The sequence below is a fragment of the Salminus brasiliensis genome, chromosome 21 (genome assembly GCF_030463535.1).
Source record: "Salminus brasiliensis chromosome 21, fSalBra1.hap2, whole genome shotgun sequence".
NCBI classification, from domain to species: domain Eukaryota; kingdom Metazoa; phylum Chordata; class Actinopteri; order Characiformes; family Bryconidae; genus Salminus; species Salminus brasiliensis.
Genome location: NC_132898.1, coordinates 8,977,498 through 9,003,977, shown reverse-complemented (window position 1 = coordinate 9,003,977; position 26,480 = coordinate 8,977,498). Strand labels below are relative to the sequence as shown.

The 26,480-nt window shown below is 41.3% G+C and overlaps 1 protein-coding gene across 2 annotated transcripts in view; it reads right to left on the bottom strand.

Moving 5' to 3' along the window:
- Positions 1-8,828, bottom strand: part of LOC140543135 (A-type voltage-gated potassium channel KCND3-like) — a 131,809-nt gene extending 122,981 nt beyond the window's left edge. For both annotated transcript variants that reach the window (XM_072666164.1, XM_072666165.1), the window contains exons 1-2: positions 8,572-8,828; positions 5,475-6,651 (exon numbers count right to left, since the gene is read on the bottom strand). In XM_072666164.1, the coding sequence (XP_072522265.1) occupies positions 5,475-6,577 (1,103 nt within the window). In that variant the 5' untranslated portion in view covers positions 6,578-6,651; positions 8,572-8,828. The remainder of the gene's footprint in view (positions 1-5,474; positions 6,652-8,571) is intronic.
- Between the last annotated feature and the right edge of the window lie 17,652 nt (positions 8,829-26,480).

Below are 26,480 nucleotides of genomic sequence, written 5' to 3'. Positions count from 1 at the left end.
TTGCATATCGTCCCAACCGCTCCACGGACGATGCCATCACCACCACCCTTCATCTCTCCCTTACCCACCTGGAGAAGAAGGACACCTACGTCAGAATGCTGTTCATAGACTTCAGTTCAGCATTCAACACCATCATCCCACAGAACCTCACGAGGAAGTTAAGCCTGCTGGGCCTCAACACCCCCCTCTGCAACTGGATCCTGGACTTCCTGACAGGAAGGCCCCAGTTAGTCCGGTTCGGGGACAGCAGCTCCAGCACCATCACCATGAACACTGGGGCACCTCAGGGCAGTGTACTGAGTCCTCTGCTGTTCACCCTGCTGACTCATGACTGTGTTGCGAAACACAGTTCTAACAGCATCATAAAGTTCGCCGATGATACAACTGTGCTGGGTCTCATCAGCAAAGGCGACGAGTCAGCATACAGAGAGGAGGTGCAGCAGCTGACAGACTGGTGTACAGTCAACAACCTTCACTGGAATGTAGAGAAGACCAAGGAAATGGTTCTTGACTTCAGGAAATCAAGACCGGACCACTCTCCGCTTAACATCAACGGCTCCTCTGTGGAGATCGTTAAGAGCACCAAGTTCCTTGGTGTCCACCTAGCGGAGAACCTCACCTGGTCCCTGAACACCAGCTCTACAGCCAAGAAAGCCCAACAGCGTCTCTACTTCCTCCGGAAGCTGAGAAAGGCCCGTCTCCCTCCACCCATCCTCACCCTCTTCTATAGGGGAACCATAGAGAGCATCCTAAGCAGCTGCATCACTGCCTGGTTTGGGACCTGCACAGCCTCTGACCGCAAGTCCCTCCAACGCATTGTGAGGACAGCTGAGAAGATCATCGGAGTCTCTCTCCCCTCCGTCATGGACATTTACACCACCCGCTGCATCCGCAAAGCAACCAGCATTGTGGATGACTCCACCCACCCTTCACACAGTCTGTTCTCCCTCCTGCCATCAGGAAGAAGGTACCGCAGCATCCGGTCCAACACGACCAGACTCTGCAATAGCTTCTTCCCCCAAGCCATCAGACTCCTCAACACAACTCAACTTCTGAACTGATATCTTACACTCTTCCCTCTCTCTCTCTCTCTCTCCCTCTCTCTCTCTTTCCAACCATTTATCCCAGATAACATGGGAAGCATTTTTTGCACAAGCATTTGCACTGATAACTTTACTACCTCACTGGACTCTATTTATCGCACATTGCACAACTTGCACACTACAGTCATTATTTATTATCCTCTGTCTGTACTGTGTTGTCTGTCCGCACTTGTTTGTTTGTGTTGCACTTGTGTCTTGTATGCACTGTCTATGTTGCACCATGGTCCGGGAGGAACGTTGTTTCGTTTCACTGTGTACTCTGTATGTAGTTGAAATGACAATAAACCCACTTGACTTGACTTGACTTGACTTTGGTCATTAGCTTCAGTTGCAGTTGTCAAATTCAACATAAATGTAACAACATTTGGTCACCTTAGCCAGCCTAGTGGACTGGGTGTATGTAAATTCTAGGGATATAAATAAAATGAGCCCCCCTTTTACAGCTCCATTTTACTTTAGGGTTTTGCTTTTGAAAGCGGACACAGCAGTGTTCGAGTACAATACGCCAATTTCATGTACCAAACTCACATGATTCAACTAATTCAAAGGAAAGAGCTTAGCATTAGTGGTTGGTGTGGTGCAACAGATAACACCACCACCTACCATTGGGAGGACATTTTTGTAATGTAAATGCATTCTAAAGCATCTTGAAGACGTGCAGTGCTGCTGATGAATGTAAACACTTCGCTGGTCTTATCCTCAGAATCTGCAAAGGACAACTGAAGGGTCATAAAGGAAAAATTAACCCAGTTGAACAGTGAACAGTGGTTGTAAAAAAAATAATCAGTGTAACGTTTATTTATGGCCATTTTACTGCCAGCATTTTTCCTCAAAACTATCTAAATCTCTTCTACGTGGCAAGTGGTTTTCATCTGTGCTCATCTGAGCCAAGCAAATTTGCATAAGTCCCAGTGGAATAACAAATTAAATGACTAAATTGTGATTTAATAAGTGACAATGGAATTAAAACTCATGCATCACGTAAAATGACATTTAGGCCTGCATTTGGGTTAGGCAGTCACTCTGAGAAAAACTGTCTGCTACAGGCAATTAGCTTTTGAGATGCTACACAAAAGTAGATCACTTACAGTGATGCCAATTCAGTGATTGGAAAAACATGGAAAGCTTGAGGAAACAGATTGACCTGGAATCATTTTCCAGTTTAGAAGGCTGCAATTAATCGGTATGGAATATTTCACCTGAAACGTAAACCCTTAATCCTGTTGAAGGCATTCTGTTTTGGGGGGATTATCCATAGCAGATTCTATTTAGATTATCAGACGCTACGAAATGTGACAAATAAAGTTAACCATTGAGAGCCAAAACCTCTAGATAATCAGAACATTAAATTGCTCATATTATGCAAAAATGATCTTCCTTGCTTTTTGCAAATAAAAGCATTTGATGTAGCAAGTTAATACCGTTCCAGTTTCAAGACAGTGTTCTCAGGAGTGTCTCAGCCTGCAGTAGAGGGCACCATATCACTAACAGCCATAACACTAAAACCACCTGCCTAATATTGTTTATGTCCAGTTTGTCCTGCCACAGTTGTGAGGTTGGGCCTCCATGGATCGCATTAGTGAGCCTTAGACACCCATGACCCTCTCACTGGTTCACGGTTGTCCTTTTTTGGAACACTTTTGGTAGATAATGCCCACCACGTACAAGGGACACCCCAAAAGACCCATTATTTTGGAGTTCTGATCCAGTCATCTGGCCATCATAATTTGGCCATTGGTGAAGTAGTTCAGATCCCATTTTTTTTTCTTCCAACAGATCGACAAGAATTGACAGTTCACTTGCTGCCTTGCTGCCTAAAATGTGTACCTTTCGTCAGATAATCACTGGTATTCACTTCTGTCTGTGTTTTTATTGTTATGGCTGCTTATTGAAAATACAAGTATAAAAGAAGCAACAAACTCTAACAGATTAAAACAGGTTGGAAAAAGGTTCTACACATTCTACAAGGAACTAAGAAAAATACAAAAATAAATCAGGCATATGGGGCCCTTTAAATCCCCCTTTTCTAAACTATCCAAATCTTTTAATGTACTTTATATATATATTATATATATATATATATATTTCCTGGACAGCCCTCAAACACATCAAACAAACTGACAAATAGTTTCCTTAGAACTACTCAAGTGTCCAGATTCGCCCTTAGTACACAGCTCTGACAAATAATCTCGGGCCATGAGCATCCCATAAATTTCATATGACTCCTCAAAAACTCTCTTATAAGGCTCCTCAACGCTCTTATCCCCGAACCACCAAACATCTGCGCGCAGCTCGGCCAGCGCTGTCCACCCTAGGGCGGTTATGTCCTTATTCGGTCTGCTCCCAGCACAGTAAATGGAAGATATCATGATGGTTTATATTTGTTAGCAGATGTAGTGGTATGCTCTATTAGTCACCCTGACAGCTACTTATACCCACTGGGCCTTTGAGAAGGCACGGCGCCTGTCTATGCTACAGCTACTCACAGCCATTATGGTCCTAGTCCATTTTCCACTTCTGCATCACATAACAATAAAAAGGTATTTACCACTCAGTGGGTAAACAAGCGATAATGTGACCAAATATATTACTGATCATATCGCATGCTGTTTATGCTTTCAGCTTGAGGCATCACACTCAATGTAAAGAGCTTCACTTTGGTTTTCTTATCATGGTGCAGCATAACCTTTATTAAGTATTTTAAATTACAATGTACTTGTGTAGTTAATAGGAATGCACTTGGTTGGAAAACATTACGTACTTCCCTGTTTCTAATGTAAATACACACTTTGGATATGACCTTGGGCTTCTCAATTCTTATTTATGCATTTTGCTTATTGCAAACTATATATATCAAGATTTAAACAGTTGTCAGTCAGAGTGGTTTAATGTCAAGTGCTCTGTTCTAGAGAACCTTATCAAGTCAGAATTTTGTTCACATTGGTAGCTAATGGAACCATGGTTACAATTATGCACCCTGGTGCCTGGGACACAAAAGGATTTTGCCTAAAATTTATATTTTTAATCCATTGAAGATGGATCTGTGAACACCGGATGTAAAATATCACCCAAAGATTTTATCATTATCAGCATTACAAATAAAACCTGATGGTGTATACAGATTACATTGTGTTGCAGACATCACAATTTTAGGTTCCTCAAACCCAGTTTCTCCACAAAGGCCCATTTCACATAACATCACTCTGAACAATCTTTTCTTTAACCAACCACTAAATCATTGTTGGATTTTCCTTCCCTTTGATTTAGGCCCCACTGTAAGAAGAACACTATATGTCCACTATTTGACACCCCTTCTAGTGAATGCATTCAGCTACTTTGCTGACCCAGATGTGCAGATGAACATGCTCAGCTTGTCTAGTTCCAGACGAGAAGTAATGCTAACAGAATTTAACTCTCTGAAGCAGATAAACATGAACCTATTGGCTAGAGGGGTATTATGCCCCCAGCAATTAGCTGCGGAGCAGTGGAACTGTGTTCTCTGGAATGATGCTGCTCCATCCAGTACTTTAAGGATAAGTTGGGGAGTTAGGGATGAGGTGGGGTGGCGATCATCCAACATCCTAACCTCACTAACATTCTTGTCACTGAATGTAATCAAATCCTCACAGCAGTGATCCAAAATGTTTTACAAAGCCTTCCCTGCACAGTAGAGACTCCAACAGCAGGATAAACGTTTTTAATACCCCTGATTTCAGATTTCATTAACAGTGAATGAGCAGGTGTCTCAATCCTTTTGTCCATGTAGTTTGTCTATGTCTGTCAATAAAAAAGAGCTTATATGGCCAGGAATCACCAACAGCGCAAAACTGTATACCTGTCATTGTGAGGGAAGGACCAAAAGGCCACCAGCTAAGTAGATAAGGCTCTCCTTCAAGTATGTTAAGCTGCATAGCCCCTAATACTAACCAAAGCAATAAGTTACTGTCATATTACAAGAGGACATTGCACCTCCTAAACACCTGGTGGTGCTATTAAACAATACTAGCGAAACCTGCAAAGATGGGAAAGATAATTTGAGACAGATCAAATTTTTAAAACAAAAAAGGCTCTCAAACAAAACGACGAGTGTTTCAAACCATCCATGGCCTGGAAACAGAAGGCAACATGTCTGTTCTCGAATTTAAACTTGAGGTCACTAGGCTACTTGTGGCCATCACAATTGGCTGCGTTGCTACACCAAAGTCCATCGAATTTAACTCAAATTCTTAACATGAGAATTTCACAATTTGCTATTTTTGTCTGCAACAGATTTACAGTGTGGAAAAATGTATAGCATAAACCATCTCACATCTCACATAGTCGCAGTGCAAGCACAGACCAATTTGTAAATAACCTGATTGCTGCACTTACCCCAGCGTGGTCATTGTAACAATGGTGTACCAGAAGGAAGCAGGAATGCTAGTAAACTTGCTTGAGCTCGACCCCTTCTCTGCGTAGAACATAACGGTAGCAAAGATGATGATGGCCATGGTGAGGGAAAAGAGGAGGAAGCCCAGTTCCGAGGCACAGCTCTTCAGTGTGTATCCCAGGATGCGAAGGCCCTGCGAGTGGCGTGAGAATTTGAAGATGCGAAAGACGCGGAAGACGCGCAGGGTGACGAAGGCGCCACTCACGTCCTCGTTGTTGGTCATGACCAGGCCGATGTAGTAGGGCAAGATGGCCACCACGTCGATGATGCTCATCACGCTCCGCATGAAGCGGTAGCGGCTAGGCGCCGCAAACAGCCGCAGGAGGTACTCCACAGTGAAGATCATGACGCAGGCCGTGTCCATGCAGAAGAAGGCCACAGTGTAGCGCTCACCACAGGGCACGTCCTTCTGGTTGGGCGTGGAACCGCAAGGCACCGTCTCAACCACGTTGGTGATGACAGACACCGCGATGAAGAAGCCAGTCACATAGTAGAAGACCAGGGCCATGGTGCTAGTGTGCGGGTTTTCAAAGGCCCTCCACATGGTTTCCCGGAAGTTCATGTTGGGCAGCCTGCTGTCTTTATTCTCTTCCTGGTCGTCCATGAGGCGCTCGGCATTCTCCCGCTTGCGATCTTTATACTCTTCATAGCAGCAGTCGCCGATGATCTCAGGGATGATCCCGAAGAACGCCAGCTCCTCGTCATAGGCCGAGATGCACTCGTACCTCGGGTAGTGCAGCTTGCCGGTGCGGTAGAAGTTGAGGACACTGCGGAAGGCGTCTGGGTCGCGATCGAAGAAGTACTCCTTCGTCTCCTCGTTGTAAAAGAACTCTTTCTCTGTGCTGCCAAGCAGGGTGTCCGGGTAACGGTCCAGCGTGGTCCTCCAGGTCTGAAAGCGACGCCCGCTCACGTTTAGAATAATCAGCTCGTCCTGCTTCTTGCTGTGTTCCCTGGGGGCTGGGGGCATGGGGCAGTTTGCCACTGGCATCCAGCCGATGGCAGCTGCCCGGGCAAAAGGGAGCCATGCCGCTACTCCAGTTGCCATGCTGACTCCAACACGGGGTTCTAGGAACAGGTGTGCCTCCTTCAAATACAGCTTACTCCAAAATCAGCCATCATCTTTGAATAGGTTGGTGGGGGAAGGGGGTAAAAATAGAGAGCATAATCAGGCTATGTGACAGAAACATGTACAGAAATAGAGTACAAAACAAAATGATCTGTCTATATGAAAAATAGCTTGTTTACTGACATATGCACTGGCTTCCACAAGTGAACGGACAAACTGTGACCTCCTTTCATACTCTTTACTTCTTACACTCAGATTTAACTGAATAATCAGGGCCGTCCTGTGCACCTGAGGTTGTCAGCACTGCCTATCAAAGGTGCTTGTAAATGCAGCACATGCAAGAGAAAAAAACACATTTTCTTGCACACTACAAGAGTCTGATGTAGTACGTAAACAATATACAGTTCATATAGAAACTAAGCTGCAAAAATAGGTGATTATTTGTTTGATTATTTGTGAGGTCCCAAAAGCAACACATTCCCTTCCGTTCACTCAGACGTTCAATGATGCACCCAGTCATTCACAACAGGGGTCATTTACACATAAGATGGAAACAAACACATTCAGAGTGATTTGAGGTCAAACGTGCCATTCAAGATAAACAGAGTCAGAACTGTTCACGCTTGCGGTGAATGGAACCAAACATCTAAAGAGTTTAATGTCTCCTACAGAAAAGCTCCTTCACAGCAAGTGATACATGATATGATTATGAGTATATTAGAGTATGCGACCTTATACCTTTTTTTATGTAAAACTTAATTGAAAACAATAATGGCACATTCAGAGATATTCTAAAGACGAAATAGTCCACAGAATGGACATAATTCTTCAGAATTATTACTGTTTTGCTCATAAAGCGTATTAAATATGTGTAGGTTCGCTGGTGGTTTGAATACAAAATAAAATATCTGTTAGCATCGTAGAAGTCGCAACCCCTCATTCCGTTCACCGCCACTGTAAAGAAAACAGTAACTGTAAAGTTAGTCGGTCGGTTTGTTTCACATCAGACCTCTCTGAACGATTTTGTTCAGCCAACATTTTGAAAAATCTGTGAAAGTATCTTTTACATGCACACTAACAAAACAACATGCTTAATTCTAAGGGAGAAAGAGAAAAAAAAATGGTCATGTAAAAATAATTATGGCTGTATTATAGTACATAAACCCACACCAGCATCATCATACCAGACAAATAAGTTATGGTCCTTTACAGTAGATCTACACTCACTTTTCAGAGACCTCCATACTCCCACAATTTATACCTTTAAACAGTATAGATAACTGTTATAAAGTGAATAAACAAACATAACTGAACCATTTACACAATTGAAACTACTTTTATTGCTGAAATAAATCATTTTAAAGCTATTTATGCCATTACAGTCTATACACTCTCCATATACACATAAGAGTAGATCCTTATTGTGATATATGAGGATAAACTACACAAAATATTGTATTGTTAATATATATATTGTTATATATATATATATATATATATATATATATATATATATATATATATATTGTTTATATATATATATATATATATATATATATATATATAGCTATATATATACACACACCAATATTCACATTAATGTAATAATAAGCTGTAAAGACAGTTGACTAGCTCCTTAATTCTCCCACTAAAAGTGGACTGCTTCGCAGAGACCTGTTGAGCCGCCGGACAGGCTGAGCCGTAGTTCACTGTTCTTACCAGTAAAAACACCCAGGTATGGAGGAAATGTAGCAAAAGCTGAAATGTCAGTGGGTTTGTAAGAGAGCTACACTTCATATTAGAGAGATACACGCTGGTTGACACATGTTGGCAAACTATGGCAGCGATATGAACGCGTCTAATAAAGAAGCTTAGCCACAAGCTCGTATTCCTCCCAGCGCATTTCTGCTCAGCTGAGCTGCGCGAGCGCGGAGCGGAGTGGGGTCGTCGCTGAGTGAGAAAGCTGCACTCACCTAAAGTCAGAGAGGAGCTGAGGCGGAGGGGAAGCGGTTGGTCTCCTCGGAAGATCAACTCTCTTATGGAGTCTTTGGTCATGAAGCAGCTGCGGGACTCGAGAGAGAGAAGGACGGTTTACTCCGCGTCGGTCTATCCCTCCATCACTCCATCTCTCCAGCCTTCAGCTCAGCCTCCCTCCATCAGCGCGCACAGCTGAGCAGCCCGCGACTGAGCACGAACATGAACAACCCACCTCTCTCTCTCCCGCTCTCTCTCTCTCTCTCTCACCCTCACTCACACACGCGCGCGCTATCTCTCCCGCGTTCTCCGCGTCAGTAGCTAGCTTCTCTCTCTCTCTCTCTCTCTCTCTCTCTCTCTCTCTCTCTCCTGCACTCACAGTTTCTTTAAGCTACATCCTCTTTTTCTCACTTTCTTCTCTTTCTGCTTCTTTTGTTGCTCCTTTATTTTTCGTCGCTCTCTCGAGTTTCTTCTTTTGTTCGCCTCTCTCTCTCTCTCTCTCTCTCTCTCTCTCTCTCTCTCTCTCTCTCTCTCCTACTTAATAGCACCGTAGTGCAGGGGCAGTAGAGCGCTGCTCTCGGTTGTTGTAAATAAGGTGTTATTTCGACTTTCAAATAAACAAATATCGTAATAATTCATATTTTTTTACGCCTTATTATGACGTGGGCATTTTAGAGACAGCGGCGTAACCATGGCAACGTAAACACTCCCACAGCAGCAAGTGATAGTTTTCCGCTTTTTAAGCTTTTCTGTCCTCTCCCCCCCCCCTCTCTCTCTCTCTCTCTCTCTCTCTCTCTCACTTATTTCCCTTTCTCCCACATTCTTTCACTTTCATTAATTTACTATATCAAAAACCTTTCCTTAATTTTAAATATTGTTTTGTCTGAGAGTCTGAGAGAGCAGAATTGACCCATGGCCCCAGCACTTTCCTCCAAGTGTGTCAGCTGCCCGGCAATGCCACATCGCCAGAAGCTCAAAAGTATCGAACTTTCGTCAAGTCAATATTTTCCCCACATGCTGAAGAGACTAGCTGTGGAGTTACCTGAGCACTTAATGAGATTAGCCCAATATCCAGAAAACACCCAGATTCCCCATAATCTGTCAATCCGGCATACACTTTCTGAAAATCTCCCTGCAGAATCTTCTCTGCGTTCTTACATAATCAAAGCATCAACGGAGCATCCCTTTTAAACATGCATTGTGAATGAATTTCCATTTGAATATAATATTTCCATTTTCTCTCACTGACTGTCAGATGAAAGCAAGCCTGCAAGCCTGGATACTAATGCTCTTGTAAAAACTACACATGAATAGATGACTGCAAAACAACTTAATTCAGTGCTTTTTTCCGAACTTATCTTTCACCCTCTTTGAAAATGAGTTCTTGGTTTACCTGCAGCTTGTGCAGTGCAGTTGGACTCAGATTTTTGCAGCTTTTCAATGACACACCTAGTGCGAGAAAGCAGGGCTTTTCTGAGCCGGCATGCACCTTTAGCACAAGACAGAATGTGATGCTAGGTTAAGGTGACATTACACTTTTAAATCTCATTTATTTCCCTGTAAGCTCCTGGGAGTCAGAAGAAAATGACTACAGGGGTCTAATGTTGTCTAGGTTGGGACCCAGAGATGCTGGAAATGTTTGGCTACCGCTTTCCTCAAAAGCAGGCTTAAATCTGTCACTGCAGAGGCAATGAACGTTGTTCTGTAAGAGATTTTCCTGGTGAAAGAAGCTGCACTCCTGCGTACCACGCTCTGCGCAAAGAAGGCAATTCATTAAAAGATAGTGACGGCCTGATGTGCTTCATTAGTCACATCTACACTTTACAAGCAGCTCCTTTGAGTAAAAGAGGGCCACGGCTCAATTGAACTCTTTTTATCACAAAAGACTTTGAAAAGCAGCCACATAGTTTTTACTACTGCATGTACAGTACATTCCCTCACGGCGTATCCACAGACAGTGCCCTTTTTTCTAAACACTATTGGTCATTTTTAGTGGGCCAGTCTTTTGCTTACTGACTGGCTGAGTGAGTGACTGACTATGTTGAAACACACATGTGCAAGCACTGCCTCTTGTTTGCCTCGAAACAACATTTTCTCGTAACGACAGTCTAAGAACTACAAAGCTAACAGGTAGATGTGCTGCGTAGTGGACATGTAATCTTAGGTAAGCTGAGGTCGGGTCCTCGTTGCTTGAAATAATATTGTAAGGGAAGCGGTGTGAAGACAAATGGTGGAAGTAATGTGCATTTCAAAGTCTGTAGCGATAGCATTTTGACTCAAATGCAGCATTAGCAGCGTTCCAGCCACCGGCCTCACCCAGCATTGCTACTACGGTCTTAGTGTATTGGCTGCCGACAGCTTCGCTGTGGTGTTAGCATCACTACCACAGCATTAGTATCACTGCTGCTGTGAAAGCAGCCGCCAACCTCGTCCAGCATTAGTGTTAGCATCGCTACCAAGCTGGCTGCTTGCCTCGGCCATCATCACTACTGAGGTCTTAACTTCGCTGTTGCGGTATTAGCATCGCTACCAAGCTGGCTGCTTGCCTCACTCATCATTGCTACTGCACCATTAGTCATAAACCATGTCCATGAGGTCCTGGGCTCTTCACATCTAATAACTAGTAAATAAGTGGTCTATATCTGAGTCCTCCATCAGGCAGGGTCACATGAAATGGTACATGAAACATAATAGCTGTGATTTTATGCCACAGAACATTTTTCAACATAAAGAGCAGATATTTTGGTCCCAAACTCCCCATTGTTAAAATGCCATTGACGATTTTGTGCAGTCAATGGCGGCCGGGCAAAACTAATTCTTAGTTACTCTGTCTTTCATAACATAAAGGAAATTAAATATTTAAATCAATGTGGCTTGTGCAAAGGTTTGGGCACCTTACAAAGTCAGGACACCTCTCTGCAGAAATCACAGCTTGCAAATGTCTTTTGTAGCTAAAAGTCTTTCAGTTATTGTAGTTGGAATGTTCCCCACTCTTTTTTTGCAGCAGGCCACTAGTTCCAAGATAGCCTTGGGTCGTAGACTGGTAGACGTTCATGCCCAGCTTGTTTAAGGTCTATCTACAAATGTTCTGTTTAGATAGTCCATGGTGGATTCTGAGGTATGTTTATAACATTATTCTGTTGGAGAACCCATCCTCTTTTCAGCTTCAGCCTTTTACCAGATGGTTTGACATTTGCATTCAGTATTTGCTAGTATTTTGTGGAATCCATTTTTTCTTCCACCCGTGTAATAGTGCCACTAGTGGCAACACGACCCATCCCCATGACCCACCAATGGCAAGGTGTTCTTTTCAGTAAAACTCAGGTCCTTTTTTCAATAAAAGCTGACTGATTGTGGCCAGAGATGTCTATTTTGACTTCATCAGTCCACATCACCTGTTTCCAAAACTCATCTAGCTTCTCTAGACACTTGGAAATTTGATTCAGCTGACCATTCCTAATTACAATTGGTGACATCCCTCGGGTCTGATTTGCTAATCAAGATCTGAGATGTGTTCAATCATTGGCTCAGACCACACTGCTGATTTTTTTTCAGTTGTTTTCAAAAATATCTGAACACAAATGAAATAATAATGAATAATTACATTGTCTTATTCCCTCTAGATTTGACTCAGTTTTACCGTTTAAAAGCAATGCATTATGTAATGGCCATAAGTGGGCAAAATAATCTTCATCAGGATGTATTTTTCAGTTCTAATAAACAGCTCTGACCCATCGAGGCATGGACTCCACAAGACCTCTGAAGATGGGAATGGGAATGACATCACACCTGAGTTAGAACCTTCCTCCAGTTGACTTTGGAGTCCCCCACATTCCTTTGGACAGTGGAGGTGGAGGTGTAATTCTGTTTGCCACTTTCCCATAAACCTTGGGCTGGTGAAGAACACGGGCAACAGAGTCTTTCCCATCTCAGCTAATGAAGCTTGTAACTCCTTCAGAGTAGTCATAGGTGTCTTGGTAGCTTCCCTCACTAGTCTCCTTCTTGCACGGTCACTCATGGATTTATAATAATCAGAGACTTGCACTCTTTAATGACCTTTTCTCTGAGTAGCATGAAGGATTCTTCCAGTGATTAACCAGTGACTGGGCCATCCAGACAGGCGTCTTTATACTACAATCACTTGAGACATATTCACTGCACTCAGGTGTTCTCTATTTCACTAATTGTAAGACTGCTAGAACCAATTGCCTGGAGCTTTGTTAAATAAGGTAAGGTAAGTCGTGCGATCACTTATTTTCTGATATATTTACTTAATTGACATTACAGCAAAACAACAGAACCAACTTCAGATGTCTGAGAAGCAGAAGAGGCCAACATAACCAAACATAAAAAAGCCAAACATCTCGTTCTATGCTCCTTCAGCACTAATGAATTATTGACCCTTTAAGGAGGTCTGTTCTCTAAGGGTATGCAGGGGCATACTGATAAAGTCATTATTAAGTGTTGAGCTCAGTGGTAGATCTGTGCTTGGTTCTCTGAGAATAATCTCCCAGAACAAGCCTGTTCATCCTACCGCGCACAAGGCCGAGCATACAAATGTGTGCCATTCAGGACAAAATAAAGGCAATATGTGGAGACATCCATAGTACGCCAAAGCCTCACCGGACAGATCCGTCAAAGAGCCTCTGATTTGATTCATGTCCTCCGGCTAGAAATGGCTTAAATTATACACGAGCAATTAGATAAAGAAATATATGTTATCTATGCGTGTGATATGCTTCCAGGATCGTGTCTCAGAGCTAGGCGAGGATATTAATGAGGAACCATGAGTCATTTCACAGAAGGAACAAATTCTTCCATTTTGTATTGGTGAAGGGTCTCTTATCATGGCTTGGCTCTAAGTGCTTCTCCAATTTTTGAGGGTTACCGGCGTAGGGCTCTTAGGAATAAATGGGGTTCAAGTCTTTGTGAAAGGGCTGTGCCGAAAATAGCAGGCAAGCACGCTGCAACATAAATGATCGTTTCCTGCACGAGGGGGACCAGCAGCTTCATTATTGGAGTTCATTATTGACTGTCACCTGAAACAACTGATTCCTGCTGTTTCATCCGTGTCACAACCACTCAGCCACCTCTCAATTTTTTGGGTAAACATTGCCCTGTTTGCTTTGTCTCAACCCGACAGAGTATGTCACGTCCAAGCCGGATGCTCATTTAGTCAAATCAGTGCCCAAGAGAATGTTACACTGTTATACTGAGTTACACTGCATGTCCAAAATGATCCAGGCAGCCCCTTTAATGAGGGAACATTGGTTGGCACACCTGAATTTACCATGCCCAATGCCAAGCATCCATCTAATATCTTCGGGATGAGTTGGAGTGGATTTTGCAATCCAGAATGAATCATCTGACCATACTAATGCTAATGGCTGGATGCAATCAAATTCTATAAGTCATTCTTCAATATCTAGTGTAAAGAATGGTTGTGACTGCAGCAAAGAGAGGGGTCGGGGGAGAGGTGCTATTTTTATCTTCATGATCTAACTAGCAGTGGGAATAACTACAGGCCCCACACTATGATATTATTATGATATTATTAATATGATAATTTTAATCATATCAGTAAATAATAACATGTATGTCCTCAATGAACCAGTTTAATGATTAGTTTGCAAGTTCAGTGGTAAAAAGGAAATCCCAATGTCATTATAAAGTCATGTTCAGTAGTCGCTCAGATCGCTAAAAAAGAGGAAACTCATACCAGCAGGATCTCATGAATGCAAATAGAGTAAGGGTAACATGCTTATGACCTGCCTTCATGTCTCAGGCCATGTGCTGCTTTTTTATTGTGTTGGTGCTTTGGGTCCTCCCATGCCTCCACCCAAGCCCCATCTGGTCATTAGTGTTACCCCTGTGTACCCATTAGTGTTACCTCCTGTCCAGGTGTTTCTTTTCCAGTCTTGCATTGTTTCAGCGTTGCTTTGTCCTCTGTGGTTTTCTAAGGCTATATTCAGATTTGGCAGATGTACGGTGGGGAAAAAAATTATTTAGTCAATCCCCAATTGTGCAAGTTCTTCCACTTAAAAAGATGAGAGAGGCCTGTAATTGACAACATAAGTAGACCTCAACTATGAGAGACAAAATGAGAAAAAAACATTTAGAAAATCACATTTTCTGATTTTTAAAGAATTTATTTGCAAACAATGGTGGAAAATAAGTATTTGGCCAATAACAAAAGTTCATCTCAATACTTTGTTATACACACCGTTGCTGGTATGTTGGCCCATTCCTCCATGCAGATCTCCTCTAGAGCAGTGATGCTTTGGGGCTGTCGGCGTGCAACACGGACTTTCAACTCCCTCCAAAGGTTTTCTATAGGGTTGAGGTCTGGAGACTGGCTAGGCCACTCCAGGACCTTGAAATGCTTCTTACGAAGCCACTCCTTTGTTGCCCTGGCAGTGTGTTTGGGATCATTGTCATGCTGAAAGACCCAGCCACGTTTCATCTTCAATGCCCTTACTGATGGAAGGAGGTGTCTTTTATACTGTTAACGAGTTCAAACAGGTGCCATTAATAGAGGTAATGAGTGGAGGACAGAGAAGCCTCTTAAAGAAGAAGTTACAGGTCTGTGACAGCCAGAAATCCTGCTTGTTTGTAGGTGACCAAATACTTATTTTCCACCATTATTTGCAAATAAATCAAAAAAATCAGACAATCTGATTTTCAGAATTTTAATTTCTCATTTTGTCTCATAGTTGAGGTCCACCTATGATGTCAATTACAGGCATCTCTCATTTTTTTAAGTTGGAGAACTTGCACAATTGGTGACTGACTAAATACTTTTTTCCCCACTGTAGATTATATCCCGATTGATGTTTGATTTGTCTGGGCAGCACACACACACCCCCCCCCACCCGAAATCCTAACCACATTTAGGTGGTTTGAAATGCGATCGGATTTGAACAAACATCCAAGAAGAACGCCACAGGTTAGGTACTGACACCTATGTCGTACCCATGCAGATAGGTTTGTAATGTCTGGATATGCAAATGTGATCTGATTACTTGCAAAAAAACTGTGTAAACAGTCAACTCAGCAGAGCTGACTTAAGAAACAAATCAGATTTTTCTGCAGTCTGAACATAGCCAAGTTTTTGATCTGACGACATATAAGTTAAAAAGTTAGCCAACGCAGCATTGAACATAAAAAAACAAGAAAGAGAATAATGATAAGAAAAAGAATGACAAGAAGAATGATACCATTAATGCCAAAATGTTTTCTTCTCTTATAATGCATTACGCAAGTATTGGTATTTTTTGCTACTGGGCTCCCCCATCAATTTGTTGACAAGCAGAAGTGAAAGAACAACATTGACTGACAAGGCAGAGTCACATGATTTTATTTGTACAAAATTCTAGCGAGGAGTTTTGTTTATGCTCCACCAAAGTTATATAGCACAGTTAGCAGCGTACCAGGCCTGGAGGGGCAATGACATAGATGGCATTCTCCCTATTACATTCAGTGGAGCACCAGCATGATTCTGAAACTGATTTTGGGGTCAAATGGCTACATAATGTTACTTTAAATCAACAACAATAAAAATCATTTTAACAAGCACAATACACACAAGCAGTGTTTTACTTTATTAAATGCATGTATAAGTATAGATGTTTAATGAAAATGTCAAATTCTGTCACCGCTTAATCCTGTCCAAATGGGGCCTTACAGATATTTGAAGTGGTTCATGTCTCTTGACTAACAGGTCAAAAAACACATGTCAATCAAGGCCAACTGATGAATGTCTTCTGTTACAATTACAAGCCTAATCCATAAACCTAGTCCATTTATGAACCTTTCATTGGAAAACAATAATCAGGTTTCAGAGATGCGTTCCAGTGCACTAATGGTCAATGCCTAGTTTTGTATTGAATTATAATAAATGCTAATTTTAGTAATAACCACAAAAACATGTGGTTTGACCAACTCTGAATCTGAGCTTAGGTTTATTTACCTGGTCCTAGACTATAAATGTAGCATGCACAAGTCAAATATTATTATTATTATGATTATTATTACATGTTATGTGACTTCCTCTGTCCTACAGTCAGTGTAGTTCTTGCTGCACTCAGTTGCTGATGGCAGTGTAATCTCCTCTGCCCAGGCTCTTGATGCATGATGATGATCATAGCGGCGTAAGACTACTGATGAAAAATACAGGATTTTAACGCGTCCTTTGCCCTTATCCTCACTAAGGGAGGTTGTGGTGTACAGAGCATCTTTTGTATTCTAGTCTAGTGAAATAGTTCATCTTCTCTTAAAGCTATGGTGCAGCCTAAAATCAAAGGTAGCTCTGAATATACAAGGCTATTGTACCTAACAAGTAATATGAGTTTAGATTGACCAATTAGCACCATGCATGATTAAGGTTTCAGGATGGCTAGTGATGAAGGAAGGTTCTTTTGTATTCCATGGTTCTATTTAGAACAATTGCATTTGCTAATACATCCACAAGTACAATAAATCAACACAATGTATCAGAAATGCAAGGTTCTGCTGGGAAGCAGTTTGACCGCTTGCAGGTAGCTTGACCAGATGCAGGTACACACAGACCAATAGTGGCAGTGGGGTGGGGGGGTGCTTAACCAGATGTGTTTAAAGCTATACAAAGGCCTGTAGAAGCAAACGCAGATGTGAAATCAATGCAAAATCCTGGACATTTTACACAATTTAGAGATGTGAAAAAGAGAACATGGTGACCCTACATAGCATATTGTCACTGTGACGCCATTTTAGCCTTGTGTATCAATTTTTAACATAATGTGAATCTGGCAGGTGTTCTTTTTTTACGTTAAGAAGGTTTTTCCCAGTTGCAGTTCCTAACTTAGCAGTTTGTGCTAAGATCTGATCCACTGAACCACTGCTCTTATATAGGTAGGCCGGGCTGGCCTGTTACTATATCATTTGTACCCGTGCATTTGTTATTCATTGCATTGCGACACATTTGAGAACACAACACAACAAAGGACACAACAAAGCCACTTTTGCAAAGCACAAGTGTTTGCATCTCCACACCTGGGTGAAGTATGTTCCTGTGTCATGTCTGCCTGACCTTGTAATTGCAGCAAGTTTTGATTTGCTGGAATCTCTAATGAATCCAGTGCAGAAGCCATTGTAGTAAAAAAAAGAGGTTTGTTGTCACATGAGAATTCAGGTTAAAAATTCAATCCATGCCGAACAATGGATGAGCAATCAGGGCAGCAGAGGCCTTTGAAAAGAACTCTACATAATGATGGGGGCTCGTATCAGTGGAACAGTACAAAAACACAAAATCTCATTATTTGTGTGCTTGAATGTAGTGACTGAGGTTGCCTGTAATTACGGCTTTCAGTTTGAACTGTATTTTTCTAACTTGAACCCCAGCAAACTCCCATGGCACGAAAAGCGTGGCACATGACCTATTCATGATTTTAAAAATGTCAAAAAAGGACATTTATTTTCATAAACGGTTCAAGTTTAAGTACATTTTAGTATTTTGAATGGTTTGATGTATGAATCACAGTGCATAAACACAATTCATTATTTCAAAGGGTACACTCTACCACTGATGGAAATGATTGGAGTGCAGCTTGCATTAAAGGCCCGCTAGTAAACAGCATAATTGAGGGCGCAGGAGAAGGTCACTTTGAGCTGGAATCCTCACTGAGAGATTATCATGGTTATTACAATTTCAAAGTAGGGGGTCTCTGCTGTCTGACTATAATCACAGAACATTCTGTATGGGAGATGAGAGATGTGGAGATGAATTTCTAGGGAACGCCAGTCTTGCAGAGATACATTTCTGATTCTAACAGAACTTACATCACTTGGCCAGACTTTTCCAGGTAAGTCTGGATTTATGGGCGGGGGCAAAACAATGTGTTCTAAACCTTTAAGACCTTATATGCTACAATTTTCCTGCATCCAAATCCACTTATGATTTTAGTGTGGGCTAATATGCTTAATATGGTTAGTGTAGTGTAATGGGTAACCACATCGCTCTCCTCGTAGGGTTTGCAAGGCAGGTACATGGTAACACCAATAAGAGTGATTGAGCACAACTCCTAACACTACATTCCCTTAGCTGTGTAAAAAAAAGCATTCTGGATATAATTTTTATCATCCCAGCACTTGATAATTGCTAAATCTCATTTGCTAGCTATGTCTCCCGCATTACATAATGCTGCTAGCTGCTGTGAGTAAAGGCTAGCATGTGCTTTACCGCCATACCCAAGAGTGAGGTCTGTCAGTCCCAGATTCGCATCAGTGAATGTGGCAGTCATGTTAGGCAGGAGGATGGTTCAGTGTAGATTAGCTTACATTAGCTACCCAGCCAGATACTCGCTCCACTAAATGTTATACCCAAACATAATGTATATTTTTTAAGTTAAGCCAAAAAGGCCAGGATGCAAATCGGGTAGTGACAAGGTCTTGTGAACTCCTAATGATGCGTTTAGATCTTGCCACTTAGGAGCCCCCTAATTCCTTGGTTTGAGATGACCAGTTCCATCCAGGTACCGCCAGACCTGGCTCTCCACTACCCTTCTGCCCGCTGGGGCCTTGCATTGATTCATCCTTAGCTGACTGAATGGCTGTGTTTCTGACTCTTTATCTGTATGGCCTTTATCATCTCACTCACGTTTTCATCTTTTATGGCTTGACAGCTCATATGCCATTTTTTTCTTGATTCAGTTTTGTCTTATTGTTTTTTTCCTCTGTTTGCTTATTATTGTTATTATTCGCTGCCCACTGCGATGTGATAACTAAAGTGCTATAGAAATACATTTTGAATTGAATTAAATTGAATATAATAGAATTGGTTTGTGTTACATAAAACGTTTCTGCAGTTTCATTTTCATATATTGACTGCATAAACATTTACAATAATGGCATTTGTCCAGATTATTTTATCCAGAGCGACTTATAGTTGAATCATGTCACACAGGTAGGTAAATGTAGTGTTAGGAGCCCTGCACAATCACTCTTATTGGTGTACATTGTTGTGCTTGCCTGGCTAGAGAATCAAACCCTGGTCTGCCACAGGGAAGATGGTATTACCCCCTACGCTACACCAACCAACAACAAGAGTTTCTAGTATACATGGGAAAGTGAATGGGACATTTTGACACTCGAAACAGCTTTGACACATTAATATACATCAGACTGTTACAATTCATCAGAATTCATCAGGTTCTCGAGGCAGCTAACGTACTGGGTGTTTGCTAATGTTAGGAAACCATCATGCATATTTAAAAAAGATGATTTCTCTGTCTAGGCCTGTTCTCAGACATGTTACCCATTGTAATCAAAGATGAATGCAAAAAAGAAACTGTTGAAAATTTCTTCTGGTTAACAAAGAAGTTTTTTCATTGCTACTTACCACTAACAACAGAGAGAGAGCATTGTTCTCTGTGAGAAAAGCAGAGGATAAAAGGATGTGGGTGCCAGTCTTGTGTGTTCTGCTAAGTCAGAGGGATTTATATCCAATAGCTTGAGGATTTAGAGAAGGAGACAACGTGCTCTGTGCGCTCTGAATTTGGATTCATTTCAACAAGCAAGGCGTTTGCTAGCCCTCTGCTTACATTCTGATTCTTTTTGGAAGTTAGTATCCTAAGTGAGTTACATTGTACACAACCTCACAACCTGAACAGCAGTTTTATAATTACTAAGCAATTGAGTGTACTAGGTTAATTCTGTAGGTTTGGATTCAAGTGAAAAATTAATCCTTTGAATGAGACCTGGACCAATGCTGAACATGCATTACTAATTAGAAACACATCAGTAGATTCACCAATCCCTACACACACACACACAAGCCAACTATATTTGTGCTTTAGCACTGACAGGCTAGGACTGAAGTCACTTATAGATGCTTACAAGCATGACTGCAAATATATATGAAAATAGGAAAATAAACTACATATTGTTGCAGTCAAATGAAAATCCTGTAACTGTTAAATAATGTATGTAATAATGTGTAAATAACCACCCTAGGCTTGGATGACGCTTGCGGGACGTTGTGGCATGGACTGTATTCATTATAGAGGTTAATTGCTCCACTGTGGTGCTTTGATTGCTCTGTACAACGCACCCGATTTGTTGTTCTCCTTCATTTGTAGCCGGTGGGACCACGGTTATGAATCTATGTGCAATAATTGCGTTCTCAGTGCACCTTCACTACGGCAGCTCTAGAACATTCCGAGATGCTTCAACCCTTCACCTGGTACCCTCATTGTTATACCCTTCATCAGTCAGATCGTGTCCTTTGTCCATTAGGACCGTTTTGCACTCTGATACAACTATAATATTTATTTATACGTGCAACAGACCCTGTCACGTGGCATCGGTGATGTCCCGGGTCAAGTTCATTTCAAACCAGGGGCGGTCATAATAATCTGATATGACAGTGACAGTGGGGTAAAGGTGGTAGCACTAACTTTGTCTGATGAACAGACTTCTCACACATTGAGTGCCTCCCAATGACATAACACCCCTTAGGGCCAATGATGCCAGAGGGGAACAACGAGTCTGGCGCATGGTACAGAACAATCAACTCAGCACTGTGGAGCAGTTAACCTCTATAATAAATATCTTCCATCACCTAATACAGTCCATGCCAGTGTCTCTCTAGTGTCATTCCTACTATCAGGTAGGTGGTCACAATATTGTGATTGTGATGACTGTGTATTATAAAGTAATATTTTTCCATTTTTACTGGACAGCAGCTGCCTATTGCAATAACATTTAATCAGAATGAACACATGGCACTTTTACATTTTACATTTTGTTACTGTATAATGTAAAGTGTAAATAGGTCTATCATGCTTATTGGGACAGGGATGATATATGCAAACATTAATGGAGATTTGTCCTTGAGATTTATCCATAGTTTTGCAGGGAGCATTGCCTCAACTTGCTTCTTATTTCATCAGAAGACCTTCAATCTGTAAAACCTCACACTTAATTATTCCTCCTGGGTTGAGACAACACTAATGAATGAATGGGGTTCTATGGAGCTAAATTGCAATTAGTATACAATTAATCTGTATGCCCTCTGCTTCTATACATTCAGTAGCACGTGTCTACACTTTTGTCATGTGTTTAACACTTCTTAACTCCAAGACTTTATAATAGTGACTTACTGATATTCATGACTTCAGTTAGCTTTAACCACTTTACTCAGCCAAAAAAACATAATATTAGTGGTTAAAACATGGTAAAAAAACTATCCTTCCTGACAATTAATAATCATCATAAAGGGAACACTCAAATAACACATCCTAGATATGAATGAATGAAATATGAATCATTGAGTACTTTGTTCTGTACAAAGTAGAATGTGCTGACAACAAAATCACACAAAAATCATCAATGGAAATCAAATTTATTAACCAATGGAGGCCTGGATTTGGTCACACACAAAATTAAAGTGGAAAAACACACTACAGGCTGATCCAACTTTGATGTAAAGTCCTTAAAATAAGTCAAAATGAGGCTCAGTATTGTGTGTGGCCTCCACGTGCCTGTATGACCTCCCTACAACGCCTGGGCATGCTCCTGATTGAGATCTCCTCCCAGACCTGGACTAAAGCATCTGCCAACTCCTGGACAGTCTGTGGTGCAACGTGAGGTTTCTAACCGTTTGTGCAGACACATGCACATTTGTGGCCTGCTGGAGGTCATTTTGCTCTGGTAGTGGTCCTCCTGTTCTTCCTTGCACCAAGGCAGAGGTAGCGGTCCTGCTGCTGGGTTGTTGCCCTCCTACGGCCTCCTCCACATCTCCTGGTGTACTGGCCTGTCTCCTGGTAGCGCCTTCAGCCTCTGGACACTACGCTGACAGACACAGCAAACCTTCTTGCCACAGCTTGCATTGATGTGCCATCCTGGATGAGCTGCACTACCTGAGCCACTTGTGTGGGTTGTAGAGTCCGTCTCATGCTACCATGAGTGTGAAAGCACCACCAACATTCAAAAGTAATCAAAACATCAGCCAGAAAGCATAGGTACTGAAAAGTGGTCTGTGGTCCCCACCTGCAGAAACACTCCTTTATTGAGTGTGTCTTGCTAATTGCCAATAATTTCCACCTGTTGTATATTCCATTTGTACAACAGCATGTGAAATTGATTGTCAATATGTGTTGCTTCCTAAGTGGACAGTTTGATTTTAGTTTTATTTACTTTTTTATAGTTATATTGTGTTTTTTGAGTGTTCCCTTTATTTTTTTGAACAGTGTATTTTAATCCATATGGCTGAAATGACCTCTATTTTTTGTCATAGTAAGTAGCTCGATCCTTTATGTGTAAACTAGCTCTGGCCTTTATGGCTTGTAAACTAGCTTTAATCTTTAATCCTTGTAAACCAGTTTTGACCTTTTATGCACAAAATGTTAGTGGACATTCATTCTGCTTGGCAGTTTCACCTGTATCTTGTTAAACACAGAGGTGCACACATCGCTTGTCTAGTTCCTGTAGAGAAGTATTTCCAGTAGAACAGGACTCTCTGTAGCCGAAAAACCTAAACTTTTTGGAACCATGCATAATACCATGCCTGGGCTAGAGGGGTACAAATATAAATTGGTCTGGTCAATTGGTATAAATTGGTCTGCATATTCTGAGAACTAGGTTGTAGGTAATAGTAGTACTACTTTAATAAAACTACTCTCACAGAACTGAATAATAACTTTTTAGTACATCCAGCATCTATTAAAATAAAAACTGAAGTGTGTTCAGCTCTGGTTTTGTCTTTTTGATATGCTTCTGGTCTCAAATAAATTGCTAAACCCTCCAAAATTAGAGGTGTGAACAGCTGCAACACAGTGCAGGAACTGAACAGAATGAACTCAACACAAAAAAATAATGGCTGGTGTGCAGCTGAGGTCAACAAATCCTTTCCTTGCAAGGATACTTGAGGAAAAAATTAAAGTTGAAAACACACAAAAGTATAAACTCACCACAGCTTACATGTACATGTAACTAGCTGACTGCTGCCTATGTGCAGTTCTCCTAGTGCAATATGAATGTAGTAGGGACCAAAAGGTAGAGTTAGTGCAAGGTCACGGTAGGCCCTGTGCATGCACACACACACACATGCACACACACACAGAGGAAGAGAGGCGTGTAAGCGGTCTTTGGAGTGCTCCATGTCAAAATGACAATATCGATGTGCCAAATGTTCTATTGCTGTTACTGCAGGGGAAGCAAAGGCAATTTAATTTTCTCCAGTACACTGTGGATCAAAGGGAGCCACCCGAGAGGGAGATAGAGAGGTAAAGGCGAGCACAGGGGGTCACAGAGGCTTCAGTAGAGCAGAAGGAAATGAAGAGGACGGAGTTCAGTGCTAGCTCACACAAAGCAAAGTGCAGTGTCTAGTGAAGGAGGAAGGGTTGGTCAGTCAGAGTAAACAGCACAGGCAGGCAGATTCGAAAAGGACAGCGCAGCTGAAGATGTGGAGGCAAAGCTCAGAACACACTGATCCATTTTATTACTGCTAGACAGCTGCCATCAGGTCAGCAATACAGAATGCTTTCACTTTCATCTTTACATCTCATTGACTCATTTAATGAATGAGCTTCAAAAGGGCCCATATACTACATTTCCCTTGTTTTTGCTGAGACACAGTTTACAGCTTTTATATATAGGTAAGCTTACATTGCAAAAACAGCTGGTTTCCTTCACAAATCTGCCTTCATCCCTTAGAATGAACCAGGCTGGTTTTGTTACTGCTCATTTAAGACATATTTGATTTGTGTACATAAGCTTTGTTCTGATTGGCTGCATCCCATTAAAAAAGCAGTCGAAGCTGAAATGCATCAGAGGTCCAGATGTTATCCAATGTTGCTGCTACTTTCACAAATGGTACAGGAAATGTACCATGAGGTTTCAACTGTGTAACAAAAAGTGAACTGCGGAAATAGCTTGGTTTTGCACCAGTGACATGAGAAATGTCATCAACAGGCCCACTGTATATGCCAAAAAATATTCTATGCCACCTTCCCGTTTTATCTCACAGCATGGTTTGCACTAGCAAACTGTATTTTTTACTTGAAAGAACATGCAAAAAAGGCTAAAAGCTAACTCTAGGCCGACCTGAGAAGACTACTATTGGAGATAATTTTGAGATTAGATTTCCCATCAGAACCACACCAAACCGAATGACAGCCATTGAATTATTATTTAATTATTAGTTTTCTTTTCTGAAAAATCTGTGAACGTTTTGACTGAAAATTCAATAAATGAAGGATGGTCTCTTGCCAGTCTTACCCGTCTAAATATTTAGTGCTGTGTGTTTTTAAAATCTCACTGACAACAGAACAGCCATTTTCATACTGAGTACCTGTCACTTCCATAATTAGTTACATTATCCCAATCTATGTTTTAATTAAAACTCAAATGAGCACACCGCGTGGTCCAGACTCAAACAGGGCCACGTCAAAATAATGAAGCACCTGCAATAATTAACATCTCCAATTAAACACAACCTCACAGAAAGGGAAAAAAGTTTTCAAGTGGAGTTTTACAGACAAACGTTTAAAAGCCCTTTTTCCTACAGAAATTTAACAAGTGTGCATATTTCTCATAGTGTTTTTTCGACAGTATCTTTTGGGAGCAACAAATGCCACCCTCATATATGAATGAAGGGTTTGATTTGGACTACCTCTATTTCTTATTTGCTGCTGTGGAGGTCCAAATCGCTGAAAGAAAAGAGCCGCATTGTCCCACCAGCTTTAATTGAAAGGCTATAAATGGGCCGCTGGTGCAGACAGATATGCAATCATGATGACATTTAGAAGGCAGTGTGTTTTGTTGGGACAAAAGTTAGAGCCCTAAAGTGCATCTTTCTCATTACTGCTTTCTTCCATTTGACCTACAGGGTTAGTTGCTTTTTTTATTTGAGGGAAGCACATCTTTTTACACAGAGATATAGGAATATATGCCGCACTTCAGTAAACAGGGTCAAGTATATACCATATTTATTTAGTAACAGATCAGGGTTATTGTAGTGACATGCTGTGCTGGTTGAATGTGGGTGTATATGTGTGGTTATATATATTATTGCATTGTCTTCCATTGAAGGTTAGGTTTCTTCTTCTCTTCTAAAGCTGCTATTTGGAGACACAAGGTTTTTGCATGACAATATGTATATACACAGTCATATCAGAATATCCATGTATATTATATTATATTGTATTATATTATATTAGACATGATATTGCATGAACATCTTTGATCCACTTACCAAATATGAACACTTTGTGGTTCTATAATTACAGGCTGTAGTCCATCTGTTTCTCTGCATACATCGTTAGCCTCCTTTCACCCCATTCTTCAAAGCCACCACAGAGCAGGCATTATTTGGGTGGTGGGTCATTCTCAGAACTGCAGTGACACATTTGGGGCCCCCATACCACTACCTCTGCACAAGATGCTTCTTAATTCTATAGGCTACACTGTGTGTGTAACCTCTCTATCTATAACTATCATTAGCATTATTTGTAATTAGCTTACATCATACCGGTGTCATTCTGGCTATTGTTTTTACCACTACAGGGGTAGCAAACTCACAATAAATGTTCTAATTACTTTTCACTTTTAAATACAGAGTGGTGTATGTGTTAACAGTAACATCAGCAGACAAGATGCTGCATTTACAGAAAACAAGTAAACAGTTTAATTTCTGTTTTTAAATGTTAAACATTTAACTCTGACTCTGATATTGCACAATTCCCTTTCTCCCTGGGCCAGAAAAAAAAAGAACAGAAAAAAAGGAAGCGGAAGGCCTAAGGTGGGAACTGGCATTTTTTTAGAGCGATTTGCCAAGTGAGAAATATTGTGCAATATGCTGAAGTGCCCAGGCCTTTATCGACCACCCGAAAAGTGGCAGCAGCCAACAGCAGAAATTGATCGACCTAGTATT